The 19,429-nt window shown below is 35.8% G+C and overlaps 1 protein-coding gene across 1 annotated transcript in view; it reads left to right on the forward strand.

Moving 5' to 3' along the window:
• The window catches only part of LOC131191126 (contactin-4-like), a 721,863-nt gene extending 702,870 nt beyond the window's left edge, over positions 1-18,993 (forward strand). The window contains exons 16-24 of the mRNA XM_058168934.1: positions 54-212; positions 2,519-2,668; positions 3,915-3,985; positions 8,949-9,183; positions 10,804-10,919; positions 11,994-12,180; positions 13,088-13,200; positions 13,902-14,070; positions 16,654-18,993. Of these exons, the coding sequence (XP_058024917.1) occupies positions 54-212; positions 2,519-2,668; positions 3,915-3,985; positions 8,949-9,183; positions 10,804-10,919; positions 11,994-12,180; positions 13,088-13,200; positions 13,902-14,070; positions 16,654-16,754 (1,301 nt within the window). The 3' untranslated portion in view covers positions 16,755-18,993. The remainder of the gene's footprint in view (positions 1-53; positions 213-2,518; positions 2,669-3,914; positions 3,986-8,948; positions 9,184-10,803; positions 10,920-11,993; positions 12,181-13,087; positions 13,201-13,901; positions 14,071-16,653) is intronic.
• The last annotated feature ends 436 nt before the right edge of the window (positions 18,994-19,429 follow it).

The following is a 19,429-nucleotide window of genomic DNA, read 5'->3' on the forward strand; positions in this document are numbered from 1 at the left end:
TCACTGAAGGGAACCAAAATGTACTTTTGTTTATTTGGGTTGTTTCATAACAGGTCCCCCAGGTCCTCCTGAAGCTGTGACAATTGATGAGATAACAGACACTACAGCTCAGGTTTCTTGGAGACCAGGAGCAGATAATCGCAGTCCCATTACAACATACGTTATTCAAGCAAGGACCCCATTTTCTGTTGGATGGCAAGGAGTAAACACAGGTATACAAGCACTTTAAAGCATACAGAGTGTGATTTTTAAACTTTTCTATATACACAAAACGGTCAAGTCAGCGTGAATCTATAAAGAGTAATACTGATAAACAGAACATACAGTATATACGATGATCTTCAAAGAAAAAGTAAGAAAATCAATAATTCCTACAAGTTCATATTCATCATGTTGTTCCTTTAATGGTAAGCAATATTGTACAGTGCAGAGCAAAGCATAAGAAATAAGAAAAAGAGAAGGAACTATAACTAAATCTAATTTATATCAATTCATTCAATCAATTCTTTTCTATCCATATTCTTTCACCACACATTCTTTCTCTACTATCCCAAAGGTGCTTTTTCCAGACGCTTTTCCTTTCTGGGAAAAGCAAAGAAGTCCATTTGCCTCTGGAAAAAGCACCTTTGGGACCACCTTTGGGACCACCATAAGATGGGCCGGATAGCTCAGGCTGGTAATAGCCTGTTATTAAGAACACAGAAGCCTGCAATTATTGCAGGTTCAAGCCCGGCACAAGGTTGACTCAGCCTTCCATCCTTTATAAGGTAGGTAAAATGAGGACCCAGATTGTTGGGGGGGCAATAAGTTGACTTTGTAAAAATATACAAATAGAATGAGACTATTGCCTTATACACTGTAAGCCGCCCTGAGTCTTCGGAGAAGGGCGGGGTATAAATGTAAACAACAACCAAAAAAAACCTGGATGACTGAAAATATCTGCAAACATTCTTTCTTTACCTTAAGTACCATATTCCTGTTCCATTCAGCTTTTTGTTTTTCCTGACACAGCCAACTTTCCTTGTGACAAAGTGGGCAGAAGGATGCTTCTATACCCAACTCTTCTTGCTTCTTTTGAAAAATATTCATTTCTCTTATCAGACCATGTACTTTCCACTAACATTAACTAGCATTTACACACCTTAAAAATTTCCATAAAGTTTATACTATTTTGTAAATGTCCTTCTAAGGTACACAAATGCATTTATTTCTCTAGTTTTGGGTTTGTTTCTTATCATGTATATATAACTTGCAATCATTCACCTGACCCAGCCTTGTTCCATCTTTAATTTTCAGATCCACGTTCCTTGTATGATATGTTTTATGTAATATTCACAATGAATCGTTCCAGTTGTCACCCCAAAAACACAGCATCCCTTACATGCAAAATTAGATACACATTTAGACAATTAACAAACATACTTCTAATTTCACTAAAGCATTCTTTAATGAATACAGTAAACAAGGAGCTAACACACATCCTTGTCTTAGTCCCTGTTTGTTGTTGAACCATCCTATTTAGTGTCATCCATGTTTTATAGCCATCAGATGTACACTTACTATGTGCCTGATCAAAGCACTCCACAATTCAAACCTATTCACGTCATTAAATTAAGAAGCATACAATAGACATTTCCTAATCATACATGTCTTAATTGCCTGCTAAACAGCAATATTTAATCTGCACCCTCTGTGCCTGGAATAAAGCTGTACTGCTCTTATCCATTTTTTTTATTTAATTTTTTTGTTAACATCCCTATCTTTTTCAGTCAGAATTCTGCCAGTCATGCTAGGATGAGCAAGCTACCTTTGGTTCTGAACAGAAAACAATGCCATTCTTCATATGTTAAGCACTAATGCAGTCTTCACGCTTGGGTTAGACAGGTGATAATGCTGCTCAACAGGCAAACCACATTCATATTTTAAGATTTTTTTCAGTATCCGTACCATCGATACGTAAGATTTACCATTTTCAACATTGTTATAGCATTTTTTTTTCTTTTTTTAAGAATTTTTTTCCTTGGGCATTAGTACTGTACATTCATTTCAATTCCACAATTCCATTACAAACCTCACACACATATCTTAATCCCTTACTTCACTGCTTCATTTCAATATACAGTATTTCATTCTTTTGTTTGAATTTTATTCAGTCTGGTGACAGCTTCTTATTTTGCACCCAATCCCCAAACCATTTGGTTTTTTTTTATTTCTGTCAAATTATTTATAACTAATCAATTATGATAATCAACTAATCAGCACCTTTTCTTCCATGATTTTAACCATAAATTCAGTATTGATGAAAAATAAGATCAGCCAACTCATAGTTAAATTCTGTAGCCTAGGCATCTATTATTTCCACTCGGTTTCTGTTCTGTTGTCCTGTTTGCTGTGTTTCTTCAGCATTAAATTTTGAACCTTTAAAGTCATATGTATATAATGTTTTTTTTCATTTATACAGTGATTATCAGGCATACTTTTTTTCATTCTCTTTCCTGACCCTCAACATTTCTTCCAGTGCCTGATGTCATTGACGGAAATACATTTACAGCAACAGTAGTAGGCTTAAACCCATGGGTTGAATATGAATTCCGAATAGTAGCTGCCAGCCTTATTGGAATTGGGGAGCCAAGCAAACCATCAGAGAAACGAAGAACTGAAGAGGCCCGTAAGTAGGATTAGAAAAAGAAACAATACTTCAATCAACCTTTCTTGATACTCAATGTAGCACATATTTGACTTAAATCAGAGGTGGATTTCAACAGATTCTGACCTGTTCTGGAGAACTGGTAGTGGAAATTTTGAGTAACCGGTAGTAAAAATTCTGACTGACCCTGCCCCATCTATTATTTGCCTCCTGAGTCCCGGGAGGAAATGTGGATTTTGCAATATCCTTCCCCTGGAGTAGGGTGGGAATGGAGATTTTATAGTATCCTTCCCCTACCACGCCCACCAAGCCTTGCCACGCCCACCAAGCTTTGCCACGCCCACCAAGCCATGCCCACAGAACCGGTAGTGAAAAAATTTGAAATCCACCTCTGGCTTAAATAGTTTCACAAGTAAGAGAAAAATGCATTTAATATAAAAGTGATCCTAGTTATGTCCATAATGGAGCCATCACGGTCATAAGTGATAACAGTTCTAAAATGGGTCAGTCATACTGATGGTTAAATGAACCAATAGTTTCATATATGTGTGATTTTACCTATTTTTAAATTGTTTTCAAAAGAAAATTTATCTTTTCTCTTAATAATTTTTACATTTAAAAATCATTGATTAAGAAAAACTAAAATTCACCCGTAAGTACACTTAATATGTACACTTTTATGGAGTGTACAAAATACCACGACAGGCAACAGATATACCTAAAAGACAGCAAAACATCAAGAATATAGTACAGAATTGTTTATAGTTCACAGAATCCTCATACTTTTCTTAGAAAAGGAAGCTCCTTTTTAAAAAAATGATTTCTAAATTTAGCACTATTCAAAAGTCCAAGGTTTAATCTGTCCCTAATACAAGGTTTTTTTTAAAAAAAATTAAAACCTCCCTCACTGTTCCTTTCCACCTGAGGTCATGAACTACAGTTTGAGAAAGCTGACTGAAGTCATTACTTGCAAGAAGATTCAGGACATTTGTAGCAATGCAATTATGCAGGAAAAGCACAATAAATAATTGAAAAGCAAGCTCATCTTAATTAAAAATATACATAAACAAAAAAAAAGTAGCATAAACAAAAAAAAAATAGGAAAGCAAATTTGGTTGTGCAAATTGCCTTGAAATTTCAAGCAACTGAATTTGTCTTAAAAGTCCTAATAAACTTGTATCTAAAATCATTACAATAAGTTATTATAGCATCAGATTTGTATTTTGGCCTGCTTGCTACAGTACAGTATTTTTCTTCCCTTTTCCAGTTCCCGAAGTCACTCCAGCCAATGTCAGTGGAGGTGGTGGTACTAAATCTGAATTGGTTATAACATGGGAGGTAAGTGATATATGGCTTCAGGAGGGAAATCATTTTTTTCTCAGTGATCAGTTGACTGTCTGTGACTTGAAATGGTTACATCAAGCAGGTGATACTTGGGAAGCATCATCTCAAGTGGTGGGTCTTTGTGCAAAGAAATTGACTCAAAGATCAGCAAGACTAACTAGACACTGAGGCACCTTCATAATAAAGTGCTCAATAACAGAACATCCTTGTCTCCACAAACCAAAAAATCTACAGAACTCAGAGCTATGATTATCCCTTACCTCCTATATGGATAGGAATCCTGGTCTCTTTACTGAAAGCATATCAAAAACAAATTTCCTGAAAGCACATCAAGCACACATTTCACATGAACACTCCCTGCTCTAATGTTGGCATTTGTTCACAAGGCATGTCTCCAGCCTGGATGTCTTAGATCATGTGGAGTCCACCAGCACTGAATCCCTGAATTTCAGAGCCCAGTTGAGATGGTTGGGTTAAATCATCCAACCATCATCCAACTGAGATGGTTGGGTCACATCATATGGTATAACTACCATATGCCTCAGAAGTTGCTTTATAGTGTACTGGAATCTGGGAAGAGACTTTGAGGTTGACCACACAAGCACTACAAAGATGGTGTGAAAGAAACTCACCATCACTGTGACATCCAGCCAAGGACTACCCAAACAACTAGTAATAGCACTTAGACTTATATACTGCTTCATAGAGCTTTAGAACCCTCTCTAAATGGTTTACAGAGTCAGCATATTGCCCCCAACAATCTGGGTCCTCATTTTACTCACCTCGGAAAGTTAGAGGGCAGAGTCAACCTTGAGCCAGTCAGAATTGAACTCTTGGCAGTTGGCAGAATTAGCCTGCAATGCTGCATTCTAACCACTGCGCCACCTCAACTCTTTATGCCATATATTATATATATGGCTCCTAAGTCAAAGAGACTGTAACATTGGAAGCTGGCAAATAAGAGTGGGTATAAGCTAGGGATGTTTTAGGATTTTATTTGCTCCACTTTTTTAAGATGTTAGATTTATCATTCTAACCCAGAACTAACTTAGAATGTCACAGAATAGAATAACAAAATTGGAAGGGACCTTGGAGGTCTTCTGGTCTAACCCCTGCTCAGGCAGGAAACCCTATACCATTTCAGTCAAACGGTTGTCCAATCTCTTCTTAAAAACTTCCAGTGTTAGAGCATTCACAACTTCTGGAGGCAAGTCATTCCACTGATTAATTGTTCTAAATGTGAGAGCCAATGTGAGAGCCAATTGTTAACTTGATGGAATATCAATGTCACAAATCTCGGCTTGAGTGTTAGAGTGGTTATATATGCGTTCGTGAGGGATTAATACTGTTCTATCATTCTCTCTGTGTCTTTTTCTTCCAACTATGACCAAGGAGGAAGAGAATTTTTAGACAATTATCTGCTTGGGAGAGATAGCAAGCCAGCTAGAACTCTCCTTTCACCATTGTCATAGCCAATTTATTTTCTTCTTCTTTCCAAACAATCAAAATTTATGTAAAGGGTTTGTCAGGAACAATGTTTATGAAAGAAATATAATAATGATGATGAAAGTTAATAAACTTAGAAACTTTGCAAACAGGCCTCTTGTCAGGTAATTGCTTTGAGATTAGACTGTTTGCTTGCTAGTAGTTTACACCACACTTCAGCACGCAGTCTGGTGTTCACATCTTTGTTAAAGTAGTCATGTTCTTTGCTTCAAAATTTACACTGTATATTTCATTTGCAAAAGTAGAAACAGCATACAAATGTGTGGAGAGAGACATTGGTGAAAAACTGGAGATCTGTGATCCAATAGTTTGAACAGTTTCAAAGGCCTAGGTTTTAGTACTTGTAAAGAGATCTAAATTTGGGCATGAAATAAATGTGCTTTAAAAAGTGAACATACAGTATTGCTACCTTTCTTTCTCAGAGGTTTTTTTTTTTAATAGCTTCAGTGCTGCTTGTTCAGAGAATGTAAATACATAGAAACAAATGTGGCTGTAGCTTTGGTTTTTAACCCTCTGAACTAAAAGCTTTAGTCCTTGTCTCTCATTCTTTCTCTCTCATTTGCAAACACACACACACACACATACACACTTACACTTTCCATAATGCAGTCTAGCTGGCCAGTCTAACTTAAGGTCCAAAAAAGTCAAGGTGGAAAATTTGCATAACTGTGGCTGAGCTAGCTGAGAGTCATATTCTGTATGATAGCTCAGAAACACTATGGATCCAGCCTATTTTTATAAATTCTTGCAGGCTTGACCAATCTTAGGCAGATATATTTTTCATGTCTTAGTATTTAATTAATTGATTGATTAATCAAATTTGTAAGGTTGCATTTCTCTGACAAAACTCTCGGTGGTGCACATATCATATAAAACTTCAGCAAAATCATACAAAAAATGTTCCTCTCACTAAAAGCACAAAACACCTATGCTATACATCCACAGTGAAGCTCCTAAACTAACAGCCTGCCCCCAATCTCTGGGGAAAGGGCCAACTTCCATAAGGCCACCAAAGTTGAGCTGTCCATACCTTGCAGGTGGGTTATATAGGAGACATGGCAGAGAAATCCCACTTCCTAGGACGCAATGGATGACATTACTCACTGACAGAATGCAGAACCTACCCGATCTGCTGGCGTAGGCAGAAACCATTGGGGAGAGGAAGCCCTGCAAGTAGGCTGATAGGATGAAAATTCTATATGAATTTTATATCAATATAATTTTATATCAATATATTTATAAAATTCTATATCAATCTTTTCTTTTATGTACACTGAGAGCATGTGCACCAAGACAAATTCCTTGTGTGTCCAATCACACTTGGCCAATAAAAATTCTATTCTATTCTATTCTATATAGAAGCTTATTGGAAGCCACTGCAGCTCACATAGCGGTGCCTTTTTGTAGGTAGTGAATCTAGTGCTGCATATGGCTCGGTTATTTTTCCACTTGCACTGCCTTCATCAGTTCACTTGAGAGCCACTTTTTCTTTTCCAAATTACTTGATTAATGTTCTTAGAAATTGACATTCTGGTATTTTTTCCAAATGTTGCACAGCAGAAATCTGCTAAACCAAATCCTTCTACCACTTAACCTACCTTGAATAAGCCTCATGTATTCCATCTTTTATGCATGTCATTCCTTTGTACAAATGCATGGCACAAGGTACACAAAACAGCATGTAGGAACCAAACAACTATGAATAAGTGGGTAACTAGTGACACTTACCAGCCACTGCAACTCAGAAAAGCATTCAGGTATAATACAACACAGCAGAAAATCTTTATTGCTAGCTGTTTGACTGTGAACTCAGAAATGAGCACAAGAATTCTAACTGTCTAAAGTCCAAAGGAAAATTGCTACATCCCACTCACACAACAAAACATTTTAAACAGAAGTCTTAGCTGCTCATATTAATAATCTCTGCAAGTTTACCAGCAGGATGAAGAAGCCAGAGCTGTTGGCTTTTCTATTAATGATATAAAGAGCAAGCTTATGTGCTGTCCAATTAAACCAAAAAACCCCAAGTGATGCATAAAAATAACCATCAAAATATTGAGGTCTATATTTCCAAGTTGGGTGAGGTTTTATCCTTCATAGGGTAAGTTCCATCCCTCTCAGGGCAAATATAATAACTCTTTTGGTAGAGAGGCTACCAAAAGAAAAAAAATTAGGAATAAAATACCATTATCCTACACCAAATATGGGATGATCATGTCAGTCTTATCATATTCCAGAACATCCAACTCTGTTTTAATCTTAAGAGGTACACTTTATTAACTTCTATTTTCTGCCATCTGCTTCCAAGTTTTCACATTTTGATTGAACCTCATGAAATTCCAGCAAACCTAATGACTATTCCTTGTTTACAGGATTAATCATGCTGTAAAATGACAAGATACTTGGTTACTATCAGTCCTTCCTAGATCAAGGTTATAGGAGGACAGGGTGAGCACCATACTGAGACAAAGAACAAGGCGGCATACTCCCCTCTTAAATTTTGTGCTATACATTTATTGGGTAGACCAATATTTCTCAACTTTAGCAACTTTAAGCTATGCAGATTTCAATTCCCAGAATTCCCAGAGATGCAGGGCAGTTGATATAGACAGCACAAAGACTAAGTAGAGTTGATTGATATTTTTCATCCTAAAGTGGTTCTTGCCTTCTGCCTAATAGTTCAGCCAACCTTGATTATGTACAGTAGATCTTCATATCAAAGAAGAACTAGCATATACATCATGAGAATGAGAATATAACTGATAGAATTGGGTGGGGGGACCTAAGGCATAAAGTTTCCATTTATAGCAATGCTAAAGAACCAGAAACATTTCTAAGCTCCACCAAGATGCTTTTAGGAAAACCTAAGAAGTTGCTAAAGCTCTTTTCTTATTCTGCTTCAAAAATACTGTAATAGATGCCTTTCTCATGTTTGTGACTCGGAGCTAAAGAAGGATACTATTCAGCTATTGTTGTCAAGAATTGTAGCTGCTATATAAAGCAGAAAGTAATCTTCCATCTGCATAAGCAATTTATTTGATTCTTGAGTATAACCTTTACTTGGATCAAACTACAGTTAGTGCATTTATGGGAGACAATAAACTTACAATTGTCTCTTTGCAGATGGCTGTTAGATGCATCGGCCTTGATTACTAACTGTCTGTAATGTTTATAAGTATAGTTTGTTCTTCTTCTAACTTATACTATTTTGAGACTAAAGGCTTTTCAAAAAGCAAATAGACTATTAAAAGGACATGAACAGTCTGAAACAAATTAGCAATAAAACATAGGATGCTTTTAAAATTGAGTGCTTATTTCCTTTGCCAGGAAAAAGTATTCCACGGTGAACTACTTAGTTCTACTATTTTTTTCCTGGGATAAATGTTACTGTGCCTCTTAACAAACACAAGCTACTCATTGACCAGTTTCCATGTTTCTTCTCTTGGTATAGACAGTGCCAGAAGAGTTACAGAATGGAGGAGGCTTTGGCTATGTTGTCGCCTTCCGTCCAGTTGGTACAATAAGCTGGATGCAGACTGTAGTGGTTTCACCAGATGCCTCCAAATATGTGTTTCGGAATGAGAGTTTACCTCCATTTTCCCCGTACGAAGTTAAAGTCGGAGTGTACAACAACAAAGGAGAAGGCCCTTTCAGCTCTATCACAGTTGTTTATTCAGCCGATGAAGGTAAGCATAGCCAAATAATCTGGCAGTATATGATAAGCTGGTTGTTTTCGAAATGGCCTTGCATCCCTCTTATTGTTAATGTCCACATATGCCGCTAAGAAATGGCATGTACCCAGTTTTAGGTTTCATTCTCTTGTAAATTAATATTAATCATGGTGACATTTTGTTTGAAGAATGAGATAATTCATTTGAGACATGCATTATGTTACACTGCTCATTGAGAGGTTTAAGAGGACCTTTTGGGTCAAAATATTTTCACAAATTAAAATGTTAATTTCTCATTTTAATGCTTAATGGCACTATTATCAGTGTTGGCAGCACATGCAGTAGCATGTTTGCATATTAAGTTTAAACCTATTCCGAAATTACATTAGGATTGTGATAATGTTTTGTAAAGCCTTTTGATAATTGCTAACCCTATTTTATGTGTATGTATGTTTGTACATATAAACAGATATGCATAATTAATGTCTGTTGAGCATTTATTCTCTGAAGAATGGTATTGAAATTTAGCACGAATTAATCTTGTCTAATTATAAACTATTCCCTTATCTCACTACAGCAGTACATTTTTCTCTAAATTAATTTTAGCAATAAAATCTTATTTGATTTTTTGAACATAATTGGATAATCCCCACAATGGAGATAATCATACTCAGCTGTAAATCATAATCCGTGCAAGTTCAGTCTTTAAAGACCTGAATCTAATCAACAGAGTTTCAAATTAATCTCAAATACAGTTTTGTCTAAACTCAAAGTCAGGTTTTGCCTAAAATTCTGAAGATTGGCTGGCAGTCAGATTTAAAAACCGTCAGCCTAGTTCAGCCTGATTACAATCATGTCCAAAAGATCTGAAAGCTGAAAATTATCAGGATTTACTAGCTCTTCTTCCTGAAAGAAATCAACCCTGACTGTTCTATGGAAGGACAGATACTGAAGCTGAAGCTTAAAATACTTTGGCCACCAAATGAGAAGAGAGGTCTTATTGGAAAAGACTCTGATGTTGGGAAATATTAAAGGCAAAAGGAAAAAAGGGATGGCAGAGGATGGGATGTTTAGATAGTATCATCGACACAATTAATATAAATTTAGGCAAACTCCAGGAAACAGTGTAGGGCAGAAGGCCTGTTATCCTTGATGCTTGAAGTCACAATGAGTCAACATGACTTAGGAACTAAACAACACTAGCTCCTCTTTCAGTTTGCCATTTTTTGTTTGTTTCTATAGCTATACATAGTTTCATAAATGCCTATGAATTCGGTCATAGGATCTACACCTTTCTGGTACCAGGGACCAGTCTTCTGCAGACTGGGGAGGATGGTTTTGTGCATAATCTAGATCCCACGTGTGCAGATGAAGCTTTGCTCACTTGCACGCTACTTGTGCAGCCCAATTCCTAACAGGCTGCGGACAAGTACTGGTGGGTGGGGGGGATGGGGACTCCTGTTCCAGTTAGATGACTGGGTGCTGTGCATAAACACAATTTTCAGAGTTCTGAGTAAACCAGGTTCTTAGGTAGCCGAAGGCCATCTATATCTGATTTTATCTTAATGGATTCCAAAATTAGTGATATTTATAGGTGTCATGACACTACAGCTAATTATTGTGTTATTTTTTTAGAACCTACCAGAGCTCCCACCAATGTATTTGCCAAAAGCCTTTCTGCTTCAGATATAGAAGTCTTTTGGTCTTTGCTGCCGGAGACCCAGAGTAAAGGAAGAATACAGGGCTATGAGGTAGGAGCATTACATTTTCATTCAGGGTTGTTGGGCTTATAATGTTTGTTGGTGTTTAATGCATGAAAAAACAATTAACAAATGAAATACAAATCTAATTGCTGTCAATGAGCTTCAGGACCATGTGGCTGCAGTTCTTAATGCATCATACTGCAAATAAAAATCTTAGCTGTTTCAATAAATGCATAAATAATCAGCCATTTGCTATCTCCACAAATTACTTGAACTACGTAACGTATTGTCTAAATCCCATTTTGTGCACTATATTACAAATGTTGTTTTTCCTCTCATGCTCACAGGAACACTAAACAAATATTATTTTTAACTAGATTAAAATAAAATAATTAACTAGAAGTTAAAATGGGAATTTTTACTTCTATGTCCTGTAACAAGCACTTATCAGAACATCAAGTGATATAGAGAAGAAAGTTGTTGGTTGTAACATTTGCTAGAAAGGGATTATTTTTTTCATGCATGAAAAAAATATTTAGAATGGCTGCTACCTCCTGATATACAGGCCCTATGAAGATTTAGGTAGAGCTGAGAAAGTACTAAAAATAAATTCTTCAGTAACTGATGTGCCGTTATTGTTTATATTAAAGTTGTATTATTGTATTAAAATTTAATCATGGCAAAACCTCTTGGTAGTAAGGGTATTAAGAGCATACATCTTGTCTGATATAAAATAAAAAATGTTTATCCCTAATTTTAACCATCCATCAAGAATCCAAGCAAATATGGAAAAGAAGTTCCTTGCTTACATAGGGCATATAAACGTTGAAATGGTGCGACTAATTGGCCCAAAACAGATTTGCCCAAAGGAAATTATTAACTTGCTATTAAGATGATAATAATAATAGCAATGTTAAAAAGAGATGAATTTTAACAATTGGTATTTTATCAATTACAAATTTAGTAGCATCAGTTTAAACATAATGGCCACATGTGGATTCCTTTAAAACTTAAACACGCATTTTAGGGAAACTTTCATCTTTTTGGAATTGTAATGCAGATGGTATAAACTTACATAGTTATAGATTTCAAATAAGGATACATTTAAATATGTGTGCATAGGTTAGATATTGGAAACATGGAGATAAAGAAGAGCAGGCTGGAAGAATGAAAACTATGACCAATCAGACTTTTGCAAAAATCACCAACTTGAAGAGCAGTGCTTTATACCATTTGGCTGTCAAAGCTTACAACACAGCAGGGATGGGACCATCCAGCGCTGTAGTCAATGTGACAACCAAAAAGCCACGTGAGTATGGTGCATGAGGGAAGACGGGATTTTTATATCAATGTACAGATTGTTCTCTCTTAACAAGTCTTATTGGGACCAGCAACTCTGTCACTAAGCAACACGGTTGTTAAATGCAACCTTGTGTGATCGTGCTGTCTATAATCGCAGTTGCAGCAATCCCAGTGGCCACCATTAGATGCATCCTGCCCAGTTGCCGCATCCTCTGGTCACATGATTGCCATTTGCAATCTCCTATCAGTTTCCCTAATGATCAGGGGTGAAATTCACTTATCTTTCCCTACTGGCTCGCAAATGTGAGCACGCATGCCTCCTCCATGCATGCGCAGAGCCTTCTGCGCATGCGCAGAGTGTCAAAAACAGGACATGATGATGTCCAGCTGAATTTCACCCCTGCTAATGATGTTGCTTGTTGAAAACCAGCAGTGAAGTTTGCAAATGATGATTACACGATTGTGGGGCACTGCAATTCTACAATGATCCATCTTTACGTCCTCCTCATTCAGCACCATCATAATTTTGAGCAGTCGTTGAATGATTGTCTGTTCAATTAGCACTACCTGTATTTTAATTGATTATACTTCTGTGCTGCTATTCAGTCAGCCTTAATTTTTTAATTGTGCCACAGAAAATTAAAAGCTGACAGGGAAAATATTTGTTTTCTGTTCAGAACATGGCCTGCTCCCAGCTGTTATCAGTTTACAGAATTGTGGTTCAGTTCTGTTTTACTATATATCTGTTTGTCACGTTGGATGTGCTGGTGAATTTTAATACATACTTTTGTCTATTTGTTATAAAATATACATCTTCAACGTAGAGCACCTGACATACATTACAGAAAAATCTGTATTATGTAAGAAAAATGTTGTTTCTTAATAATATTCAAACTTCTGTGTTTTGAATTCAGCTCCAAGTCAGCCTCCTGGGAACATTATATGGAATTCATCAGACTCTAAGATTATACTGAACTGGGATCAAGTTAAAGCACAGAATAATGAATCTGAAGTAAAAGGTTACAAAGTAGGTAATGGGCAGGAAAACATATGGTTATTTGTACAATTAACATGAATTAATTGCAAAAAAATCTCATAAAAAATCACGAGTTAGTTCACTTGAGCTGTAATCCCTATGTCCATTACTAACTTTCTAGTTAAACAATTTTAAAACGATAAAAGCTAAAGATTTCATCTGTCCAGTCATGTCTGATTCGAGGGGTCGGTGGTCATTTCGGATTCAAAGAGCCAGACATTTCTGTAGCTGGCATGACTATGTGCCAAAGACAGACAGAATGCAGCTATCGTCCCACCAAAGTGGTACCTAATTATCTACTTGCATTCACATGCTTTTTGAACTGCTAGTTTAGCAGAAGTTGGGGCAACTAACAGAAGTTCACTCCATCATGTGATACTTAAGTCTCATGGCCAGCTTTCCAGAAAAAGTCCAATGTTGCCATCATGCCCCTTATTAAAATAATTGCCACTAAATATATCTGGGAACGTAGTGGGCCCCTAGCAAAATGTTTTCCTTATATCTCAGTGGCGTTAAAATATTATTCAAAAACAGGAATTAGTAACTTCTAATCTACAGGAAGACATAATTTCCTATTAAAAAGTCATTTGCATTAGAGAATGTAATGCTTTGTACTTAGAAAAAGAAATTATTTGTTTTACAATGTAATTCTTTTTACACACTAATTTCCCTTAACCAAATATATGTTGCAGGTGTTCTATAGATGGAATAGACAAAACAGTATGTCTATTATAGAGACAAACAAAACATCTGTGGAGCTTTCATTGCCCTTTGATGAAGATTATATCATAGAAATAAAGCCAATCAGTGATGGAGGAGATGGCAATAGCAGTGAACAGATTCGAATTCCAAAGATAACAAGTAAGAGTATTTTGTTTATGGTATTGGTTTACCTAAGTATAAAGTGTATGAGTTAAAAAACATACATTTCTACTTTGTGCTTTTTACTTTTGCAACTGACTGAAGAGATAAAATCTGTTTTATCTCCAATATCTTTAAAGTGCTAAATGGCTCTGACTTAAAAGATGCCTGAACAACTAGAACTATTGTTGTTCCTTATCAGATTTTGACTTCAGACTGTCCTGGAATAAATCTGTAGGCTTATAGAGAACTCAGAAGTGTTCCATAGATGTAGCATAGTTTCAGAGTTCAATTGGTAGGGATTAAAATAAGATAATATCTTTGTGTTCCATAGATGTAGCATAGTTTCAAAGCTAGTTGGTAGAGATTAAAAGACGACAGTATCTTCTTGATGGAAGCAATGCAGATATGAAACAGCTCCAACTATTGTATTAAAGCATAATTACTTTGGATTACAATTTTACATGTGTGTGTCATTAAAAATCATAGTACATAAAGTTGATGAAACTGATAAATACATTCTTTTGGTTTTGGTGTGAGATGTAACATACACTAATTTATTAGAGAAATAAGTTTCAGTGGCCATCTTGTCTGATAGCAATAGCACTTAGACTTATATATCATGCCATAGTGCTTCTCTGAGCAGTTTATAGAGCCAGCATAGTGTCCCCAAAAGTCTGGAGGTTCATTTTACTGACCTGGGAAGGATGGAAGGCTGACTCAACTTTGATGTCAAGCCTGAATTTGATTGAGGTGTGGGAGTGTTTGTATCCTTGGGTATTCTGAATTCAGTTTGACAGAGTTTGGAGCTGAAGGAGGATGGAGCCTTCAGTCAAAACATCATAGCTAGCCAATGAGTCAGGCACATTCCAATGGCTGGCTGACCAGAGGAGGAGGAGAGAGGTCTCTAAGCAACCAGCTCCCATTGTGGTTATATAATGTGACAGTTTGTTTTGGAAACTTGAAAAACAGAAACTTATATTGGGGTGAAAAGCCCGGGAACTTCAGGACTGGCTTTTTACCAGTTATTGCCAAGATGGTGTATCTAAATAGATTTGTTCTTTGAGAAAACGGAATGCCTCAGAGTTCAATTTGTGATAGATACATTACTTGGAACCTGACATTTTGAGCCGGTTAGGATTGAACTCCCGGCCGTGGGAAGGGAAACTGCAATACTCCCACTCTAACCACTGCACCACTATGGCTCCATATAACTACTGCCTTACCATGGCTGATATTGGTCTTTCCATTTGGCATTACAATAATGCAGCAAGACAAAACGATAGAGAAAACGTGAAGAGTCAATTTTAAAACATGAAGATGTCAATTTTAATGCTAAAGCAGGGGTGCATGAGAAATAAGCCTCATCCTCCTCCCTCTTAGCTAAAAAGACAAGCTGAAATATTCTTGAAACACCATACAACTCAACATTTCAATTTGTCTTACAGGTATTCCTCAACTTATGACAATTGAGTCCAAAATTTATGTTTGTTAAATGAATTTTGCCCCATTTTACGACCTTTCTTGTCACAATAATAAATCCCTGCAGTTGTTAAGTTAGTAGCACGGTTGTTAAGTGAAACTGGCTCCCCCATTGACTTTCCTTGTCAGAAGTTCGTAAAAGGTGATCACACGATCCTATGACATTGCAAAGTTCATAAATATGAGTCAGTTGCCAAGCAACTGTATTTGGATCATGTGACCATGAGGATGCTGTAACAGTCATAAGTGTGAAAAAATGGTCATAAGTCACTTTTTAAAATGATGTTGTAACTTCAGATGGTCACTTAATGAACTGTTGTAAGTGAAGGGCTATCTGTATTTGTTACATTTGTCATTGAGTTTTAAGGTGAAACTATTCATTGGACCAGAGTATTTTTCTGCAAGGACAGAATACTGCCCATTTTAGGGGAAATAAAAGTATCTAAAATAATACTGCCAGAAGAAAATTAAAATGAAATAGGATCCTTCATAGTCGCTGCCTCTTTTGCCTCCACCAAGGGACTCTGAAGGTATTCAGTTGTGCACATTGAGCTACTTCCTTATTCAATAGATTTGTTGTCATAATAATGAACAGTCTTGTTATATTTTGAAATTCTCGAATTCGTTGATAAGACTTTGTGAACTAGAAACATTTTCATCAATCTATGAAAAATATAGGTCATGTATGAAAGGTTATGAAGAATCTATCCTTGCAGTTACTTCTGAGAGAAAAGTAGGAGTAAACTATTTTCCTGCTAGAAAAACCGTGTGGATGTTTCCTTGAAATCAAAAGAGACTGACTTCAAACTTTCTTTACCTTATAGAGTGAAGATAGTGAAAATGACCACCAAAAAATAATAATAATAATGGAAAGCTGTACAAGCTGTTCCTTAATTAGGATAAAAAAGGGTAACAGTGGAAGCTTGAAATAATCTTTTCCCATTTAGACATGATATGCATGTTTTACAGTCTTTACATAAAAGCATTTTATCTGAAACAGCTGTAGGGAAATGTGTGCATGACATCTGAGGCAGAAGTTTCATTCATTTCTTCAGGTTAAGCTGTGATATATTAAACATCTTGATTTCTTTCTTCTCTTAGATGCGTATGCAAGAGGGTCAGGAGCTTCAACTTCAAATGCTTGTACGTTGTCAGCCATCAGCACAATAATGATTTCCCTCACAGCAAGATCAAGTTTATGACAAAAAATACTGAAAGGACTTCCTGTTTATAATATAACTAAGCAACATTTAGCTAGTTGTTTTGAAGCCACCCAGTACTAAGTAATATTGTTGTTCAAGTACATCTTACTACTGGAAAAAAATGTTTTATGCTTCTCTAGGAATGGCATTATACAGTACTTCCTCAAAGCAAATATATCTTTGTCTGAAGTTTCCAAGGAAACTCTGCAATGCACTGAAAACATCTGTAATACGATGTTACCAAAGCAGTTTACATATGTCCTTATATGCATATTTTTATTATATATTTAGTGTTTTATAGACTTTTTTAAAGTTAATATATGATGTAGATACTGATTTCTTTCTCCCCCTCTGCTATGAAATGCTATTGATGACATTATCATTGCATAAATATATAGTTTGGAATGTTTCAGGCCAGATGGCCATAATTGTCAGTAACTGATTTCAAATTGATTGTATAGGTTGACAAGAATGCACAATGAATTCTTTTAGCTTCAGTCCATTTTTTCCAGGGGTGTGTGTGTGTGTGTGTGTGTGTGTGTGTGTGTGTGTGTGTGTGTCTTATTTGGACATGGAAAATATTCCCACAGGCATTTGATGAAGTCTGCCTTCTCCTTCAGGCCTAAATTTGCTGCACTATGCACAATGCATTACAATGCTTCAAAAAAACAGAATCACTTATAATTCAAAGCTTCCATTGAGGTTCACTCTAATTCCCTCTGAAGAAGAAAGATAACTAGATGCTAGATAGCCACAATGAAGCCTAAACTTTATGCTCCTTGCCAGCCAGGATAGATATCTAGAGAATAGGGCAGGGCAAAGAGGCAGACAGAGAAAAGAGAAAAATTTAGCATAGTAATTTTTCAGGATCACTTTCATATATGCAGAATGGGATGAATCCTGCCACTGTGGACATACAAGACTGCCTTTTCTATCAGATAAATAAACTACAAGTAAAACGTACTATGTGTTTAGGTTTTGTGAAAGTTTATAGCATTCTTTCCCTTACGGATAATGTTTTGGTAACACATAACACGTTTTTTTACCTGAATGTACTGATTTACATTTCTATAAAATTGAACAAACGTTAAATTATCATTCATTCCTCTTAGTGTCATCACTCTTAATGTAATGAATGCCAGACATTGCTACTGTATAGCAAAGGACAAGTTTCTGAATGTGGTGAAAATCTGAAAGTTATCAGTTCAACAATTTATGTTAATCTTTTATTTAAATAAATGAATGACGTTCTGCATTTTCACCATTTTAATCATGAAATGTTGAAGACTTTAAATGCTGCTTTCTTTACTAAATAAATTTATTTTGACAGGTACATGTAACTTACAATTCTTTATAGATTGATTTCATAAATTATCTGTGTTCTATATTGATAGGATCTTGCTTGGCTAGGGGTCATTTTAAAAGTCTGATAAATAATATTCTACAGAATTTTTCTCTAAAATTACTTTTCTTTTTAAAAACAATTTGTATGTCTAGATATCTCATTGAATTTCAAATAGTTTAATCCTGGGTGTTCTGAATATCAAGGCTTAACTTTCAGGGTCTGTCACATCTACACCTCTATCATGTTGATAAACCCCCAGTTAAAATCTGACAAATCGAATTCAAATCTTCATAATGCTTTTTTCATGCTATTGCCATTCATTGCAGTAAAACCAGTACTGGAGCAGAGTTTGTTAATACTAATCCAGTGGCTTGTAAATGCATGTAGTTGCTGTATTGCACCTACAATCTGCTTGTGCAGAATTGTCTGCATGCACAAGAACACTGGATAATTGTCAAAAATTGCAAAAAAAAATATATTAATAGAAAAAGATTTTTGTTACTATGGGAAATATTTTGTAATTATGCTCAGATGAAACAATAATTAAAATTAAAAGGACTTTTTAAATTATTTTCCCCAACTTTAAAAGTATACTATGAAGTTTATAATTTGTGCTTGATAGTTTAAATTTTCCTCTAACTTGTCTCTTTTGCTTCCAAAACATACAAAGTAACTTTTAAAACATTCAAAATATATTTATTAAGTAACTCATAATCAGGTTTCCACTTGTGTAAGTTAGGGATGTTAATCAGAGAAATATTGTCAGTATTTCAAGCTGTGTTCCTTTCTTTGTTTGATATGGTTACTTCTATGTAAAAACAAAAACAAAACAAAAAAACCCACAAAAGAAAGAAAAAAGAAAAAAAGCCTATGTAGTTTTTCTCCCCAGTGTAAATGATATTTATCAGTGATCTAGCAGATGTAATCTTTTTTAAAGTTATTGGTAATAAATATCCTGTTATTTGTAAAGATTCTTGTCTCTGTGGATATGTTGTTTGCATTCTTACTGGCTTCAGTAAGGTTCCATGGCACCTTGATTTCAAAAACTTACAGAAAATGCTTGAAATATTTCTCACTTGCACTATAAACTGAATTGTGAAAATGCATTACACAGTGGGTTGTATTCAATGTTTGTCAAAGCAATTTTAACTACAAGCACACACACAGAGAGCTGAGGTCCTATTCCTCATTGAAAAGCCATAGTAATAACATCAAGAGATAACCCAGAAACATTCACACCTCATCATTTACCAGTGGCTTCCCTTTGGAAATTGTCCTGCTATAAAGTAGAATAATCCACATGCAGATTTTGCAGATAACAATAATGAGG

The sequence above is a fragment of the Ahaetulla prasina genome, chromosome 2 (genome assembly GCF_028640845.1).
Source record: "Ahaetulla prasina isolate Xishuangbanna chromosome 2, ASM2864084v1, whole genome shotgun sequence".
In the NCBI taxonomy this organism is placed as follows: Eukaryota; Metazoa; Chordata; class Lepidosauria; order Squamata; family Colubridae; genus Ahaetulla; species Ahaetulla prasina.